Source organism: Myxine glutinosa, chromosome 3 (genome assembly GCF_964187855.1).
Source record: "Myxine glutinosa chromosome 3, kmMyxGlut1.1, whole genome shotgun sequence".
Lineage (NCBI taxonomy): Eukaryota > Metazoa > Chordata > Myxini > Myxiniformes > Myxinidae > Myxine > Myxine glutinosa.
In genome coordinates this window covers 37,059,575-37,079,189 of record NC_136263.1, presented here as the reverse complement: position 1 = coordinate 37,079,189, position 19,615 = coordinate 37,059,575, and the positions used below count along the sequence as shown (strand labels likewise).

Here is a 19,615-nt window from a genome sequence, read left to right as displayed (position 1 = left end):
GTAGCGCGCATACCTCCGCCAGGCATTGGACAGAACTACACTCGGTAGCGCGCATACCTCCGCCAGGCATTGGACAGAACTACACTCGGTAGCGCGCATACCTCCGCCAGGCATTGGACAGAACTACACTCGGTAGCGCGCATACCTCCGCCAGGCATTGGACAGAACTACACTCGGTAGCGCGCATACCTCCGCCAGGCATTGGACAGAACTACACTCGGTAGCGCATACCTCTGCCAGGCATTGGACAGAACTACACTCGGTAGCGTACATACCTCCGCCAGGCATTGGACAGAACTACACTCGGTAGAGCGCATACCTCTGCCAGGCATTGGACAGAACTACACTCGGTAGAGCGCATACCTCCGCCAGGCATTGGACAGAACTACACTCGGTAGAGCGCATACCTCCGCCAGGCATTGGACAGAACTACACTCGGTAGCGCGCATACCTCCGCCAGGCATTGGACAGAACTACACTCGGTAGCGCGCATACCTCCGCCAGGCATTGGACAGAACTACACTCGGTAGGGCGCATACCTCCGCCAGGCATTGGACAGAACTACACTCGGTAGTGCGCATACCTCCGCCAGGCATTGGACAGAACTACACTCGGTAGAGCGCATACCTCCGCCAGGCATTGGACAGAACTACACTCGGTAGGGCGCATACCTCCGCCAGGCATTGGACAGAACTACACTCGGTAGAGCGCATACCTCCGCCAGGCATTGGACAGAACTACACTCGGTAGGGCGCATACCTCCGCCAGGCATTGGACAGAACTACACTCGGTAGGGCGCATACCTCCGCCAGGCATTGGACAGAACTACACTCGGTAGGGCGCATACCTCCGCCAGGCATTGGACAGAACTACACTCGGTAGCGCGCATACCTCCGCCAGGCATTGGACAGAACTACACTCGGTAGCGCGCATACCTCCGCCAGGCATTGGACAGAACTACACTCGGTAGGGCGCATACCTCCGCCAGGCATTGGACAGAACTACACTCGGTAGAGCGCATACCTCCGCCAGGCATTGGACAGAACTACACTCGGTAGGGCGCATACCTCCGCCAGGCATTGGACAGAACTACACTCGGTAGGGCGCATACCTCCGCCAGGCATTGGACAGAACTACACTCGGTAGGGCGCATACCTCCGCCAGGCATTGGACAGAACTACACTCGGTAGCGCGCATACCTCCGCCAGGCATTGGACAGAACTACACTCGGTAGCGCGCATACCTCCGCCAGGCATTGGACAGAACTACACTCGGTAGGGCGCATACCTCCGCCAGGCATTGGACAGAACTACACTCGGTAGAGCGCATACCTCCGCCAGGCATTGGACAGAACTACACTCGGTAGGGCGCATACCTCCGCCAGGCATTGGACAGAACTACACTCGGTAGCGCGCATACCTCCGCCAGGCATTGGACAGAACTACACTCGGTAGGGCGCATACCTCCGCCAGGCATTGGACAGAACTACACTCGGTAGCGCGCATACCTCCGCCAGGCATTGGACAGAACTACACTCGGTAGCGCGCATACCTCCGCCAGGCATTGGACAGAACTACACTCCGTAGCGCGCATACCTCCGCCAGGCATTGGACAGAACTACACTCGGTAGCGCGCATACCTCTGCCAGGCATTGGACAGAACTACACTCGGTAGCGTACATACCTCCGCCAGGCATTGGACAGAACTACACTCGGTAGGGCGCATACCTCTGCCAGGCATTGGACAGAACTACACTCGGTAGGGCGCATACCTCCGCCAGGCATTGGACAGAACTGCACTCGGTAGAGCGCATACCTCCGCCAGGCATTGGACAGAACTACACTCGGTAGAGACCATACCTCCGCCAGGCATTGGACAGAACTACACTCGGTAGGGCGCATACCTCCGCCAGGCATTGGACAGAACTATACTCGGTAGCGCGCATACCTCCGCCAGGCATTGGACAGAACTACACTCGGTAGCGCGCATACCTCCGCCAGGCATTGGACAGAACTACACTCGGTAGAGCGCATACCTACGCCAGGCATTGGACAGAACTACACTCGGTAGAGCGCATACCTCCGCCAGGCATTGGACAGAACTACACTCGGTAGCGTACATACCTCCGCCAGGCATTGGACAGAACTACACTCGGTAGAGCGCATACCTCCCCCAGGCATTGGACAGAACTACACTCGGTAGAGAGCATACCTCCGCCAGGCATTGGACAGAACTACACTCGGTAGAGAGCATACCTCCGCCAGGCATTGGACAGAACTACACTCGGTAGAGCGCATACCTACGCCAGGCATTGGACAGAACTACACTCGGTAGAGAGCATACCTCCGCCAGGCATTGGACAGAACTACACTCGGTAGAGAGCATACCTCCGCCAGGCATTGGACAGAACTACACTCGGTAGAGCGCATACCTCCGCCATGCATTGGACAGAACTACACTCGGTAGAGCGCATACCTCCGCCAGACGAAAGTTTACATTTTGTATCCGCCGACAGGCCAGATCTGGATTCGGACCTCAACCATAATCTAATCGGTTTGTTCTCGTCACCGAACCAACTCATCCACAACTTTGATACATCATGTTATATTGTGTTTTAACCCCAGAGCGCAATGGTGAATCAATTTAAAAATTTCGCACCACAATTGAATGAATTCGTCATTGTCACACACCCAACCTGTCCACCAGGTTTCATCCGAATCCGTCCACAACTTTTTGAGATATCCTGCTCACAGATAAACAGACAGGTGTGAAAACGACCTCCATCCACTTTTGGTGCTGGAGGTAATGAACCAAATTCCACTCCTGCTCACATGTGGCAGAGGCTATAAAAGTCCATCTCAACGTGCCAACTCACTTTTATTTATAACTTTTAATAAAGGTCATGGTTTTATGATCCTTACATTCATTTCCTTCATGTTTGAGGGAAAGTTTCTGTGATGAAATGATGGAAATGTTAGATGTTATAGACAAAGTTATGTTAGAGGATGTCAGAGGGAAAGTTAGTTCTGGTGATGAAGCCCAAAGGCAGAAATCGTGTTGTCAGATTAATGTTATAAACTGATTAAAATTCAAGTCAATACTGCACCTTTTGGAATACCTATCTGTGGAGATGTTCAATTCCACATTTATGTCATGATTGTCAAATCTCGAGTTGGGGTTACACACAGAGCGGTCGGCACACCTTCTCTGAGCTGTCCAGCCTGGGTTCAAATCTCACCCCAGCTAAAAACGGTCACCATCGTATTTCACAGGCAGTGGGAAGAACCGGTGCAAGTACTGGTTGTTGGCGACATTAACGTTGTTGATGTTGTTGTTGTTGCTGTTTTTTTTTGTTTTGTTTTTTGTATACTGAATCGAGGCTCGTCAAAGAGCTAACATTTATTTCACAAACAAATCAAGCACACAAACAAAATATATTAAAAAAGGGAGCGGAAGACAAGATGGGGAGAGAAGGCGAAGTACACAAACATAACATTTGAGAGCAGGGAGATGTGTGGAAGGGAGAGGGCCCGGGGGGAGGAGGCGTGGGAAGGGGGGGGAGGGGGGGGAGTGGGAGAAGTATAAAACACAAGGACACCAAGGACTTCCAGGACAGAAGTTGGTATTTCAAAAAAGTGGATTTGGGGTGAAATTAGCGGGGGTAGAAAAGATCAAAGTTTTGGATGAGGGAAGATAAGAGATGGTGGTGAAAAGCTGTTTAAAGACCTGGAGGGTGGAGTGGGATTGAAGAGAGTGACGGAGTTTGTTCCAGAGGCGGGAGAAAAGAGGAATGAGGAGTGAAGGTAAGCAGAGAGTCTTTATTTTGGCAGTTTAACCATGAGGGTTGCAGGCAGATCTTGTGCGACCTGCAGGAATATTTGGGGGACAGAGCCCAGAGAGACCTGGGGGGGCAAGGCCAGAGAGGAGTCGGTAGAAGACGGAAAGACCACCAACCTGCCTGTGGTGAGTGAGTGAAAGGCCCTCGGAGTTAACTTCATTGCAGGAGATTCCAATGATTCTGAACGCTTTGGTTTCAACAGCGTGAAGACGAGCTAGGTGTGAGGCAGGAGCACCAGCCCAGAGGGGAGAGCAGTATTCCATTGAGCTGCGGATGAAAGCCTTGTATGTGGTGAGGAGTTCAGGTGTGCCAAGGAAGGACTTCGCACGACGGAGGATGCCCACTGCCCAGTCGGCGACTGGCTTTGGAGGCCAGATTTGAAATGTGGTTTTCCCAGGAAAGATCATGGCAGATAGTGAGACCCAAAAGCTTGAGTGACAGAACTTCTTGGAGAGGATTGTTCAGAAAGTAGATGGGAGGGTTGTCCAGTCGGTCTTTTCGGAGAGACATCGTAAGAGTGTGAGATTTGTCAGGATTGAAAGACATGTTCCACTTGTTTGCCCAGTCTGATTTTGTCCAGGTCTGCAGAGAGTGAGGAGGCTGCAGACTGCCAATCTGAGGGATGAGGAATCAGCAAAGAGATAGAGAGGATTTTCAAGAGAGTCAGAGAGATCATTGATGAAGACCAGAAAAAGCACAGGGCCCAGAACACTGCCTTGGGGAACTCCTGCCTGAACAGGAAGAGGAGATGAGAGAAACCCATTCAGGGCCACACGTTGACTACGACTAGAGAGGAAGTCCGCCAGCCATGCGTGGAGATTTCCATGGATACCAAAGGAGGAGAGTTTGGTGAGCAGAGCGGGGTGCCAGACCGTATCGAAGGCACGTGATATGTCGAGGGAGACAGCTCTAATTTCCTGTTTGGCATTGAGGACCTCCATCCATTGTTGAGAAAGCAGAAGCAGCATGTCCAGAGTAGAGTGACCAGGTCTGAAACCAAATTGATGATCAGAGATCAAGCCATTGGAGAAGAGGAAAGATTTCATATCTGAAGCAATGATGGATTCCATGACTTTGCTGATAATTGGGAGAAGGCTTGATGATGTTTTTGTTGTTGATGTTGTTGATGTTGATGTTGTTTTGTTGATGTTGATGTTGTTTTGTTGATGTTGATGTTGTTGATGTTGTTGATGTTTTGTTGATGTTGTTGTTGTTGATGTTGATGTTTTGTTGATGTTGATGTTTTATTGATGTTGTTGATGTTTTGTTGTTTTGTATGTTTAGGATGTTTTGTATGTTTTATTGTTGTTGATGTTTTGTTGATGTTGATGTTTGTTGATGTTGATGTTTTGTTGTGTTGTTGTTGATGTTTTGTTGATGTTTGGTTTTTGTTGATGTTGTTGTTGTTGATGTTGTTGTTGTTGCTGATGATGTTTTAAACCCCATATCTCAATGGTGAATTGATGTTGTTGTTGATGTTAGTTGTTGTTGGCGACATACTTTGCAAGTTCATCCTGGTGCGTTGCAGGCAGGGCGAGTCAAATATCAATGCGTGTGCGCCGTCCCCCAGACTGTGGTTGAACTGGGTGTCTCATCTGCTAGACGGAAAAGATCCCACGGTGTCCTTCGTGAACCTACAGGGGGCACTGCAGTGGCATCGCTACACCTCTGCAAGCACTGGTACAAACCCACAGCCACGTGCTACATTTGAACGAACAAAATGTGTCCTTCATGCAATGCTTCCCCATATAAAGCTCATCTCTAGTGATTGAAAAGAAAGTTGTATCCCACATGTAAAGCTTGCTCGTTCGTTTTATTCCCATAGAATAACATGTAACATGTAACATAACATGTAACAGTGCAATAAAGAGAAATCTCCACTTTGATTGATCGATACTGTAATAGACCCTTACCCTGATCAAATAACCATGTAACACTATTCCATTTGTTTCAACACTAAACTAGTCAACAAATGCAGACATGGTTTTAAGAATCGGTAGAACAAACAGAAGTCTGTAGTTAATGCAATAAAGTGCATAGAAAATGATAGAAAACAGCTTCCACAAAATTAAACAAACAAACAAAAAAAGCAAACTTGGTGGCAAAGCTACTTCTGTGGATTATTTCGTGACCTGAACGCTCGCAGCGCAAGTCCGCTTGTGCAAAGCGTTATGCAGGCAGCACCGCCCAAGCTCCAGAAGCTCAAAGGTAATTGCAACACAGTCACGTGCCATAGGAAAGCGAAGGCAACATCTACGGAGCGAGCTATTGACACGGGACCTGCATCCTCCAGCTGAAAATAGAGTTAAGAATGGGAAAGGGAAGGAGATATGGCATAATTAATAACAAAACAATTGTCATGTTCCCAAACTTCTACCAACAAGTCCATGTCCATTTTTTTTTAAAATTGTACCAGCAGTTCCCAACCATCGTTTTGCTGACAGATTTATCAACATTGAGCATGTGGCAGCACATATGTACATTGTTGTTATGGCTGTTGTTACCCCAGGTGCATGAAGTGAAAAGCGGGGTTAAGCAATCAATTCACTTTGTCTGTCTACAAACGTCCGTTTATGATTGAGGAACGACTTCATTTCAATCAAATTAGATATTTTGAACACTCTAGAAGACGAACAGAACTATGAATGATGTTGTAATAATCAGAGATACAACATTGTCTCAGAGCAGAGTTTAATCGTGATCGATCTCAGACAGCATCTAAAGGGAGAACCAGCAATCATAGTATTAGTATTACTACAGGTACATACAGGTACATACAGATGATATCTACTCAAGCGAGCATGCAGTGCACAATGCAGAATCCTTACCATTCAGAATCATTTCAATGCATTTCAATCAATGCAGAATCATTTCACTCAGGCCGACTGGCACGGTCTGCAAGCAGCCATCAATCATCTGGACTGGTCTCCCATCTCTACTGCCTCTGACATAAATTCTTCCTGGGAATTCTTCCAAAGTAAACTGCTCTCTCTTATGCACAGATTTATCCCATCTCGCCTTCAGTTGTCTTACCCTTCCTCCCGTCCATGGTACACTGAATCTTGTGGTGAGGCAGTTGCCCTGAAACAACTTGCCATTGCCTCTTGGAAGGCAAATCCAACTGAAGGCAATCTCAGTTCCTTCCACCAAGCTCGGAACAAGTGTGTGTCTAGCCTCAGGAGTGCCAGAAAGCACTATCTCTCCACACTCAAGATTGAACTCTCAAACTTGTCTCCTTCCTCCAAATCCTGGTGGCATCTGGTCAAATCCGTTTCTGGTGTTTGTTCCCCCTCCATCCCCTCCCTCACCTCAAATGGCTACACAGTTGACACCGCACGTGACAAAGCCGAATGCCTCAACTCTGTGTTTGCCTCAAAATCTTGTGTCCCAAACCCATCTCTCTCTGTTCCCACCTTTCCCAGTCGAACCCAACTGCTCCTGGACTCTGTGTCCTTCTCTCCTGACAAGGTGGAGAAGTTTCTGTCAAACCTCGACTCTGATTCTGCAACTGGACCAGACGGCATCAGCCCACGGGTCCTAAAATCCTGCTCTGCCGCTCTATCTCACCCTCTCTCTGTTCTTTTCACCCTCTCTTTTGCTCAAGGTCATCTGCCAGCATCTTGGAAATCAGCTAACATTACCGCTTCACACAAAAAGGTGCAAAAACAGATCCTTGCAACTACAGACCAATCAGCCTGCTTCCAATTATCAGCAAAGCCATGGAATCCATCATTGCTTCGGATATCAAATCCTTCTTCTTCTCCAATGGCTTGATCTCTGATCATCAATTTGGATTCAGACCAGGTCATTCTACTCTGGACATGTTGCTTCTGCTGTCTCAACAATGGATGGAGGTCCTCAATGCCAAACAGGAAATCAGAGCTGTCTCACTTGACACATCACGTGCCTTCGATACGGTCTGGCACCCAGCTCTGCTCACCAAACTCTCCTCCTATGGTATCCACGGAAATCTCCACTCATGGCTTGCAGACTTCCCTCTCTGGTCGAAGGCAACGTGTGGCCCTGAATGGATATCTCTCATCTCCCCTTCTTGTTCTGGCTGGAGCTCCCCACGGTAGTGTTCTGGGCCCTGTGCTATTTCTGGTCTTCATCAATGATCTCTCCGACTCTCTGGAAAATCCTCTCTATCTCTTTGCTGATGACTCCACTATCTGCCGCTCCATTCCTCATCCCTCAGATCGGCAGTCTGCAGCCTCCTCACTCTCTGCAGACCTGGAAAAAAATCACAGACTGGTCAAACAAGTGGAACATGTCTTTCAATCCTGACAAATCACACACTCTTACAATGTCTCTCCGAAAGGACCGACTGGAAAACCCTCCCATCTACTTTCTCAACAATCCTCTCCAAGAAGTTCTGTCACTCAAGCTTTTGGGTCTCACTATCAGCCATGATCTTTCTTGGGAAAACCACATTTCCAAACTAGCCTCCAAAGCCAGTCGCCGACTGGGCATCCTCCGTCGTGCGAAGTCCTTCCTTGGCACACCTGAGCTCCTCACCACATACAAGGCTTTCATCCGCAGCTCAATGGAATACTGTTCCCCCCTCTGGGCTGGTGCTCCTGCCTCACACCTCGCTCGGCTTCACGCTATTGAAACCAAAGCTTTCAGAATCATTGGAATCTCCTGCGATGAAGTTAACTCCGAGGGCCTTTCACTCACTCACCGCAGGCAGGTTGGTGGTCTTTCTGTCTTCTACCGACTCCTCTCCGGCCTAGCTCCCCCAGCTCTCTCTGTGCTCTGTCCCCCCAATATTCCTTCAGGTCGCACAAGATCTGCCTGCAACCCTCTTATGGTTAAACTGCCAAAATCTAGGCTCTCTGCTCACCTTCACTCTTTCATTCCCCTTTTCTCCCACCTCTGGAACAAACTCCCCCACTCCCTTCAATCCCACTCCTCTCTCCAGGTCTTTAAGGTCTCTCCAGGTCCCTGTCTACAGGCATCGTCCCACCATCCCTCAAAATTGCTGCTGTTACCCCCATTCTGAAAAAACCTGGACTAAACCCTGACACCCTAAATAACTTCAGACCCATCTCCAACCTACCCTTTCTGTCAAAGGTTTTGGAACGCGCTGTAGCCACTCAACTCAAGCATCACCTCTCTGCCAATAACCTGTATGAAACATTCCAATCCGGATTCCGGTCCAACCACAGTACTGAAACTGCTCTCCTCAAAATCACCAACGACCTTCTCCTCTCCTCTGATGCTGGCAACCTCAACATTCTCATCCTCCTCGACCTCAGCGCTGCCTTTGACACCATCGATCACACCATCCTCCTCACCCGACTTGAAACCACCTTTAACATTACCGGCACTGCCCTCTCTTGGATTAAATCATACCTCTCTGACAGACGTCAGTTCATCTCCATCAATAACTGCAAATCCCCCACTGCTCCCCTCCCCCAAGGTGTCCCCCAAGGTTCAGTTCTTGGCCCCCTCCTCTTTATCCTTTACCTGTCCCCCCTCGGTCACTTAATCCGCCGTCATGGTCTCCAATTCCACTGCTTCGCCGATGACATCCAGCTTTTCATCTCCACCAAGTCCATCTCCACCGCCACCCACTCTATCCTGACAAACTGCATCACTGAAATAAAATCCTGGCTTCAAATCAACTTCCTCAAACTTAACTGTGATAAATCTGAAATAATCATCATTGGCCCAAAAACGCTCACCAAGTCCACCCATAACTTTGCCCTCAACATCGACGGTTTCCCAGTGTCCACCTCCCCTCACATCCGGAATCTTGGCATCATCTTTGACCAAACCCTCTCCTTCGACAAATACACTAAACAGATCACAAAGACAGCCTTCTTCCACCTGAAAAACATCGCCCGTCTCCGTCCATCCCTCTCCTCTGTGGCTGCAGAAACCCTCATCCACGCCTTCATCACTTCCCGTCTGGACTACTGCAATAGCCTCCTTTATGGTTCACCCTCAACAATCACCAATAAACTCCAATACATTCAGAACTCCGCTGCCCGTCTACTCACCCATTCCCGGACCCGTGACCACATCACCCCCGTCCTTTACAAGCTTCACTGGCTCCCCATCTCCCAGAGAATCCAGTACAAAATCCTCCTCTTGACCTACAAAGCCCTCCATAACCTGGCCCCATCCTACCTGGCTGACCTCCTCTCCAGACACACTCCCACCCGCAACCTCCGCTCTGCTGGTACCAACCTCCTGACCCCCCCCATCCGGACCAAATTTAGATCCTGGGGGGACAGGGCCTTCTCCATCGCTGCTCCCACCCTCTGGAACTCGCTACCTCACACCATCAGAGACTCCTCCTCACTCACCACATTCAAAACATCACTCAAGACCCACCTGTTCAACACTGCATTCAACATTTAACCCACAGCATCTAACCCCTGACTATCTCCTCTCCTTCTCCCTCCTTTGTGCTTTGAATATTTCCCTATTGATTCTTCTTTTTTTGCAATTGTCTTTATGTTTTGCTATGCGTTATGTTTTGCACTCTGTCAAAGCGTCTTTGGGCTTCCTGAAAAGCGCTATATAAAATAAATGCATTATTATTATTATTATTATTTAAAACAGCTGTTCACCACCATCTCTTATCTTCCCCCATCCAAAACCTTGATCTTTTCTATCCCCGCTAATTCACCCCAGATACACTTTGTTTTCTTTTCTTTTTTTTCCAACTTCTTTCCTGGAAGTCCTTGCAGTGTTCATATGTTTTATACCTCTCCCACCTCCCCTAAAGCCCTCCCCCTCCCACATTTCTCCCGTTGTCCCTGCTCTCAAATGTTGTGTTTGTGTCCTTCCCCCTCTCCTCTCTCTCCTCTCTCCCTCTCTCCCCATCTTGTCTGCCACTCCCCTTATTTTTTGTCTTGTGTGTCGGTTTGACTTTTTGTGTGATTAATGTTAGCTCTTTCACGAGCCTCGATCTTGTATACAAAAAAAAAAAAAAAAATTATACGGAAGCCCGGAGATGCTATAGAATTACATCGCCTAGAACTACCTTCTGCACTGAACGGCAGTCTCTTTATAGGAGCCGCCTAGGAGCTGCGTAGTGGCAATGAGTAGAATAACACCAGGGTCGTAACCTAGATGACAATTTCACCACATTCTCCCCGCGTTTAAAACTTTACTAGCAGGCCATTAAACAGTAGGCACATATTGATAAACAGCAGATGGATATATAGAAATGCGAAGAATCGAAATACATCTGAAAGGATGTTACTGCCAGTCGAAACGCCCGGGGCATCATCAATCCCGATTACGGGGTTACTGCAATTCAACCGCGCACTATATCAGTTTAGCAATCAGTTTCTAGATATATATATAGAGAAAGGAAATCCCAAACAAGAAGATATCAAACAAAGCAAGCAGTGCACACCCTGTGCGTCCCGGGAGAAGACGGAGAGCCCGTTGGCGGAACCTTCGGACTGGACCCATCAAATTCCCCGCTAGACTTGAGATGAAACGTCGCAGTAGTCTTACAGTGGGGTGGGCAGTACTTTGGCCTGCAGCTTTGGCCTGCAACCTGCAGCTTAGCAGTACTTTGGCTGAATTTGACAAATTGTACAAACTCTCATCCCGAGCAAGCATGTGCACAGGGTGAGGTACTTCATTTTGTTTTAGTCTGCCTGCCTGTCTGGCAGTCAAACATAATTGACAATCATTCCAAACAAGGGAACATTGGTGAAATTGGGCTGGACATTTGGTGTAGATTGAGGGGGGGGGGGGGGGGGAGGAGAGGAGAGAGAATGGTAAAAGAGAGCGGATAGGTTGAGGGAGAAAGATAGGCGGAAAAGAGGTACACCGTAGTGGAGATGGGAGGATATTGTGTGAATATGGATAACAGTAAGGTGGGGGTGCTCGGGATCCTAGGATCCTGGGTTCAAATCCCGCTCGATCGCTGAATTAACGCCAGGGAGGTTTACTCAGCCTGTCATCCTTCCGAGGTCAGCAAATTCCATACCAGTTCACTGGTAATTCCGTGTGTGTCGCAAGAGGCGACTAACAGGGTTGGCGGCAGGAAGGGCATCCAGCCATAAAACATTGCTTCAAAAAGGGGACCACGGTTCCCAGAAAAGGCCAACCCCTGCTCTGCGGGGAAAAATGGCCTCTAAAGGTGGTTTCAGTGAGGTGGGGGTGGTTGGAGAGTGGAGAGAGTTGGCTGAGGACAGACGGAAGTGGAGGAGAATCATGGTCAAGGCAGGGCAGGAGCTTGGTGCCATCGGACCTCACTCCTTATAAAGGTTTGATATCGTTTAAATTGAAGGAATTCCTTTTTTGTGCATGTGGACTCAGTTTGGCACACGGAGCAGTGGAGTGGTTCAGCAGATAGGGCTGAGTTTCATCTTTATGTTTGAACAGATTTTTGATACTACAGAACTTTGAAATACAAGAAAACAAACGACATCATAAGAACAACCAAAGCTTTTTGTGCTGTACTCCTCAAGGTAGTTCACAGAAAGAGAAAGAGGAAGTAAAAAAATCGTGCATTTATAAGCATGTCTATGTAAGAGTGACACCGATTGGTTCATCAGTCATGACATCATTGGTAATCAGAACTCCCATTGGTTGACTCAGTCACCGCTATCTCTGGCTCCAATTGGCGGGAGCGGAGTTAAACGGTGACATTGCTCCTCCCTCCAAGGTATTGGTGCTGGCGAGTCATTGCTCTGAACTCCACTTCAGCCAATCGGCAATGCGTGAGGTTTGGCAGAAATTCCGAACAAGGCCTGCACGAGGGAGACTAGGAAGTTTGCGCGAGGGAGTCAAGGGTCGAAATGAGTGGTGGAAATCGAGTCCGAAAATCATTTCCTGTGTTTATTTTGATTATTATTTTTTAACCTTCGCAAGGGAGAAGTGAGGTGGGTGGGGAGAGGAGTCGAGTGTTGAGGGTGAAAATGAGAACAATGGGGAGAGGCAAGCTGCGAATGAGGTGTGTGTGTGCGCACAGGATGGGGACAGCAGGATAGTGTTGTCGGTCCAGCAGATCAGCTGGTTGAGCTGAACGTTCCAAATTATTCAAGATGGTACTACCTCTGTCAGTTACCTTCTCGGCAGCAACTTCTGCATGACAAAATTACCATTCCACAGACATTTTCAGTTACAAAGGGCAACCATAATGAGAATGGTCTTTCAAAACAACAACAACAAAAAACTAGAGCTTCCATGGAAGCAGAACTCAACTGAACTGACTGGACAACTTTAAAGAAGGTCGGGTCTCACATGCCAAGTTTGATGAAAAATAGTCAATATATGTGGACGCTAGATTGTTAACGTCGTTTCAGAGCTGAAAGAATATGCCGGCCTATGGCGGCCATTTTGTGACGGATCGGGTTGGAATGCAATAGCAACCTACCTTGTGTGGTAAGGAAGCCTGGTGTTGGCTTAGCGGTTAGGGTGCCGGCTTGGGATCCTAGGATCCTGGGTTCGAATCCCGGTCGATCGCTGAATTAACGCCAGGGGGGTTGACGCAGCCTGTCATCCTTCCGAGGTCGGCAAATTGAGTACCAGCTTGCTGGGATGAATGATCACGGTGTGTACCCCGATTTAGAATAGGTACACCGTATCCCTGCGCATCGTAAGAGCGTGACCAAGGGTTGGCGTCAGGAAGGGCATCCGGCCATAAAAACATTGCCTCAAACAGGGAACCATGATTGTCATGGGGCCCGCAAGGCTAACTCCCGCTCTAGCGGGGAACATGGCCTTAAAACGATCATTCATTCATTCATTTTTTCTTGTGTGGTAAGGGTTAAACATTCTAAGTTTGATCAAAATCTGTTAATATTTGTGGACGCTAGTGTTAACGTCGTTTTCATGACCAAAAACAAAATGGTCGCCTTCGTCCGCCATTTTCCCACGGATCGGGCTGAAAGGTAATACCAACCTGGTCCTTGGGGTAAGGATGCTGCATGTCAAGTTTGATCAGGAAAAAAAAAAAAAACCACCTTTAGAGGCCATTTTTCCCCGCCAGCGGGGGTTGGCCTTTTTCGGGTCAGAATCGGTTGATATTTGTGGACGCTGAAGTGTTAACGTCGAAAAGTTGACAGACGACGGACACCGGAGGGTTCAGTATGTGATGAACTCAACTGGACGGTAGTCCAGTTGAGTTAAAAACAGGAATGTTTCTCCATCCCACGAATCCCAGATGAATATAATCATTAGATAAGAAAAGCAACTTCAGAAAAAAGTTTGTTTTGACAAATCACATCACCTGCAATGCTTTAGCGAGCAAAGTCTGTCCACAAACACCAAATACACCAGTAGCGATGACAAGCCAGCGATCCCGCCCACAGTTAGGGATGACTGTGAGAGGATACGAGGAGCCGTCACGCTCGCTTATGCCACCGACGATGAGCAGGGCGATCACAGATCCCACTAACCCCACCACGGCATATGCCCATGTTATCAGCACGACGCTGATCTTTCGACCGCCAAGGCGCCGGAGGACGAGAATGGTGAAAGAAGACGCAACGGCAGCGGCGATTCCCATTATTGTACCCTGCCAATGTAAGCTCGTGTTTTCAACCTGGTCATCTAGATTTGCAGAAAAGGAGACAAAGGTGCAAGATTAGTTTGACAACGTTGAACGCATTCGATTAAAGGGGTTATAAACTTACAGACATCGAGTTTTCCATTTTCTAGCCACAAAACATTAAAGTATGTTGATTTAAAAAAAATTGACAAGTTCATGCTCCAATGATTGTCGCAGTTTGTTCAATTTACATTTTCCTTCTGATACAAAAAATACATGTGCAACCCCTTCCTTGAACCGCCTTACATTTGGCCATCCCTGGACAGAAGGGTTTGCCATCAAGCAAAATAATTATACACATCTTGCTGCTGCTCACATCTTTAAGGTGGCAGCTTATTGCCATCTTCCAACCAAACCTACACAATGTCATCTTCACAAATAGGTCTCATGCCTGGAAATTTTCCATAGTTCCATTGGCCTTACCGGCATAGCTCCCAAAAATGGAGCGAGGACGCACAACCAGAAGGACTCCCACAATGGCGAGGATCAGCAGCGGTGGGTCACTCCGACGCCAACGTTCACCAAGTACCGGCCATGCAAACAAGATCGTGATAGCTGGGCTCAAGCGGGACAAAAGGATGCCCTCAGCCAGGCCGATGGTCCTGACTGTGCAGTACAACAGCAGCATGCTGGTGGAACCGAGAGCACCACGCAGGAAGAGGAAGATGCGTGTGCCTGGGTAACCAAATATTGGCTGTCTGAAATAAATAATTCCAAAACTGACAAAAATGCAGAGGAAATTTTTTTCCCAACAAATGGAGCACTTCCCGGTAAAAAAAAAGAACAAAATTTAGTTTCATCCAATGTAAATATTTCAATGAAAGATGGTTAACAAAGATTACCAGGTCTTTGTTATACCAGGTGACTATATACAGCGCCTATAGAAAGTCTACACACCGTTTTTAAAATTTCACCTTTTGTTTTCTTTTAGCCTGGAATAAAAATGCATGAAATCAGACGTTTTCTAACTTTATTTACACATCATAACCCACAACTTCGAAGTGAAAAACAAATTGTAAAATTTCAAAAAAATATTTTAAAATACAAAACAAGCATATCTTGGTTGGATAAGTATCCACCCAACCCCCCACCCCCCCCCCCCCCCTTATAATAGCAATAGTAAATTAGCTCAGGTGTAACCAATCACCTTCAAAATCACACACCAAGTTAATTGGCCTCCACCTGTGTTAAATTGAAATGATCCTGAATATTTCAGAATAAAATCAGCTGTTCCTGTAGGTTTCCTCGAAAGACCTCCGGGATAAAGTTGGGGAAAGGCACAGGAAAGGCACAGGTCCTCTTCTCCAATGGCTTGATCTCTGATCATCAATTTGGTTTCAGACCAGGTCACTCTACTCTGGACATGCTGCTTCTGCTTTCTCAACAATGGATGAAGGTCCTCGATGCCAAACAGGAAATTAGAGCTGTCTCCCTCGACATATCACGTGCCTTCGATACGGTCTGGCACCCCGCTATGCTCACCAAACTCTCCTCCTTTGGGATCCATGGAAATCTCCACGCATGGCTGGCGGACTTCCTCTCTAGTCGTAGTCAACCTGTGGCCCTGAATGGGCTTCTCTCATCTCCTCTTCCTGTTCAGGCTGGTGTTCCCCAAGGCAGTGTTCTGGGCCCTGTGCTTTTTCTGGTCTTCATCAATGATCTCTCTGACTCTCTTGAAAATCCTCTCTATCTCTTTGCTGATGACTCCACTCTCTGCCGCTCCATTCCTCATCCCTCAGATCGGCAGTCTGCAGCCTCCTCACTTTCTGCAGACCTGGACAAAATCACAGACTGGGCAAACAAGTGGAACATGTCTTTCAATCCTGACAAATCTCACTCTTACGATGTCTCTCCGAAAAGACCGACTGGACAACCCTCCCATCTACTTTCTGAATAATCCTCTCCAAGAAGTTCTGTCACTCAAGCTTTTGGGTCTCACTATCTGCCATGATCTTTCCTGGGAAAACCACATTTCAAATCTGGCCTCCAAAGCCAGTCGCCGACTGGGCATCCTCCGTCGTGCAAAGTCCTTCCTCGGCACACCTGAGCTCCTCACCACATACAAGGCTTTCATCCGCAGCTCAATGGAATACTGCTCTCCCCTCTGGGCTGGTACTCCTGCCTCACACCTAGCTCGTCTTCACGCTGTTGAAACCAAAGCGTTCAGAATCATTGGAATCTCCCGCGATGAAGCTAACTCCGTGGGCCTTTCACTCACTCACCGCAGGCAGGTTGGTGATCTTTCCGTCTTCTACCGACTCCTCTCCGGCCTTGCTCCCCCAGCTCTCTCTGGGCTCTGTCCCCCAAATATTCCTACAGGTCGCACAAGATCTGCCTGCAACCCTCTTATGGTTAAACTGCCAAAATCAAGACTCTCTGCTCACCTTCACTCCTCTTTTCTCCCGCCTCTGGAACAAACTCCCTCACTCTCTTCAATCCCACTCCTCCCTCCAGGTCTTTAAAACAGCTGTTCACCACCATCTCTTATCGTCCCCCATCCAAATCCTTGATCTTTTCTACCCCCACTAATTTCACCACAAATCCGCTTTTTTGAAATACCAACTTCTTTCCTGGAAGTCCTTGGTGTCTTTGTGTTTTATATTTCTCCCACCCCCCCCCCTTCCCACGCCTCCCCCCCCTTCCCACGCCTCCCCCCCCTTCCCACGCCTCCCCCCCCCAAGCCCTCTCCCTCCCACACATCTCCCGTTGTCCCTGCTCTCAAATGTTGTGTTTGCGTGCTTCCTCTTCTCTCCCCATCTTGTCTACCGCTCCCTCTTTATATATATTTTGTTTGTCTGCTTGATTTGTTTGTGTGATAAATGTTAGCTCTTTCACGAGCCTCGACTCTGTATACAAAAAAAAAAAAAAGTCAGGGGATGGGTATAAAATATTTCAAAGGCCTTGAATATTACGTGGAGTACAGTCAAGACAATCATTAAGAAGTGCAAGGCACATGGTACCACCAAGACACTGCCGAGATCAGGCCATCCCTCCAACCTGGATGACCAAGCAAGGAGACCGATCAGAGAGGCCACCAAGAGGCCAATGGCTACTTTGAAAGACCTATAGGCCTTTATAGCAAATCTCTGTGTGCACTGTGCACATGACAACAATATCCCAAGCATTTCTCAAGTTTTGCCTGTACGGTCGAGTGGCAAGAAGGAAGCTATTTACTAAAAAAAAAAGCCCACCTTGAGTCCCATTGGAGGTATGCAAAAAAACACACCGGACATTCTGAAGCCATGTGGCAAAAGTTTTGTGGTCTGACGAAATCAAGAAGGAACTTTTTGGCCCAGATGCAAAAACGCTACATTCGGCACAATCCCAACACAGCACATCACCCAAAGAACACCATCCCCACTGTGAAGCATGGTGGTGGCAGCATCATGTTATGGGGATGTTTCTCATCAGCAGGGACTGGGGAACTTGTCAGGATATGAATGAAAATGGATGGAGCAAAATCCAGAAAAATCAGAGGAAAACCTGCTGCCCTCTGTAAAAAAGCAGAAATTGGGACGGAAGTTTACCTTTCGGCATGACGACCCAAAGCACGCAGCCAAAGTTGCACTGGAGTGGCTAAGGAACAAAAAGATAAATGTCCATGAGTGGCTCAGTCAGAGCCCCGACATAAATCCAATCAAAAATCTGTGGCGTGACTTGGCGATTGCTGTCCATCAACGCTTCCAACGCAATTTGAATGAGCATGAAGTTTTGTACAGAAAAATGGGCAAATATTGCCCAATCAAGGTGTGCAAAGTTGGTAGAGACCTAGCCCAGCAGTCTCACAGCTGTAATTGCTGTCAAAGGTGCTTCCACCAAGTATTAACTCAGGGGAGTGAACACTTATCAAACCAGGATATTCCCGTTTTGTATTTTCAATAAATTTTCTGAAATTTGTAGAATTTGTTTTTCAGTTGGAAGTTGTGGGTTACGATGTGTAAATAAAGGTGGGAAAAGTCTGATTTAATGCAATTCAATTACAGGATATAAGACAACACAAGGTGTAAATTTTGAAAGGGTGTGTATACTTTCTATAGGCACTGTAGATGCATCGCTCATAATGCGATACATCAAAGTGACAGATCATCATAGCTGGGTGGAGATGCTAACCCAGGTGACACAGCTCAAAGTTGAGTGCATAAACCTCCTAGCTACTGCTCATGCACATTGTCCACAATATTCTGCTCCAATATACTCTGCTCCTCAGAGGTTCCACATGGTGCACAATAAGATATCCCAATTCAAAACCAGCCACTGGCCCGTCGTCACCCCTAATTATGACCAACTGGCCAATATTTGATCAAGATACATGAAGGTGTGGGAGCTGTGCTCGCACTATAAAGCCAGACAAAATGGACGACACAGGAACTAAGTTTCACCGAGCTATTTATTTAGCTCAAAACCAAAGAACTCAAAAGCACACTGAATCTGCCCCTCGAACGGGCGGCAATTTATATCGCAAACTGAACACACAAAAGCCACGCCTCTCAGGCGGGGCATGGTATGCAAAATCGGTAAGTCACATGTTCGCCCGAGAAGGGCAAGTCTGGACACGCCCGGGCGAGTCCGGACACGGACCGCTCGCCGGTTGCGTCATCGGCCGGTGCACGGTAATTGTGTCATGCTTCCGGTAACCGCTACATGCGCCCCCCAGAATTAACCTGCACCGGGAGAGTCAGTTTGAGGGGGGTCCTGATGACCCGGCCGAAACGACCCCTGGCGATTCATGTGGGGGTGGTAGGCGGCGTGGCGGTGGATGGTCGGGCGGGGGGCTTGGTTGACGGGGGGCTGGCCCCGTCGTGGAGGAAGGGCCAACCGTGGAGGTTGGTCGAGGTCCAAATGGGCCGGCTTGAGGCGGTCCACGGAGATGCGGTCCGGCTTGCCGCCGATGTTGAGGATGAATGACTTGTCGTCCCTCTGCAGGACCCGGAAAGGTCCATCGTACGGCGGCCGGAGCGGTCCCCGGTGTGCGTCGTGCCGGATAAAAATGTACTCCGCAGTGCGAAGTGCTGGGGGGACGTGGGGTTGGGGGCAGCCGTGGTGGGACGTGGGCACGGGGGCAAATCTCCTGGCGGCCTCCTGGAGGTCCGAGCGTTGGCGAGCCGCGGACCAGGGGCCGGTGGCGTCAGGGATGAATTCGCCCGGCACGCGCAGTGGCTGGCCGTAGACCAGCTTGGCGGTGGAAGCCTGGAGGTCCTCTTTAGGGGCCGTTCGGAGGCCCAATAGGACCCACGGGAGCCTGTCGG

General features: G+C 48.5%; 2 protein-coding genes across 8 annotated transcripts in view; both read right to left on the bottom strand.

The window, feature by feature from the left end:
* The window catches only part of C3H2orf42 (chromosome 3 C2orf42 homolog), a 357,660-nt gene that overhangs the window by 130,669 nt on the left and 207,376 nt on the right, over positions 1 to 19,615 (bottom strand). The gene's annotated exons all lie outside the window — the stretch shown is intronic.
* The window catches only part of SLC35G1 (solute carrier family 35 member G1), a 41,723-nt gene continuing 27,740 nt past the window's right edge, over positions 5,633 to 19,615 (bottom strand). For 3 of the 7 annotated variants that reach the window (XM_068111055.2, XM_078773892.1, XM_068111053.2), the window contains 3 exons: positions 14,793 to 15,067; positions 14,049 to 14,371; positions 5,633 to 6,131 (listed from right to left, as the gene is read on the bottom strand). In XM_068111055.2, coding sequence (XP_067967156.1) covers positions 5,946 to 6,131; positions 14,049 to 14,371; positions 14,793 to 15,067 — 784 coding nt within the window. In that variant the 3' untranslated portion in view covers positions 5,633 to 5,945. Of the gene's footprint in view, positions 6,132 to 14,048; positions 14,372 to 14,792; positions 15,068 to 17,896; positions 17,946 to 19,615 lie in introns of all 7 variants that reach the window. The other 4 variants (XM_078773893.1, XM_068111056.2, XM_078773891.1 and 1 more) reach the window with 2 other exon arrangements.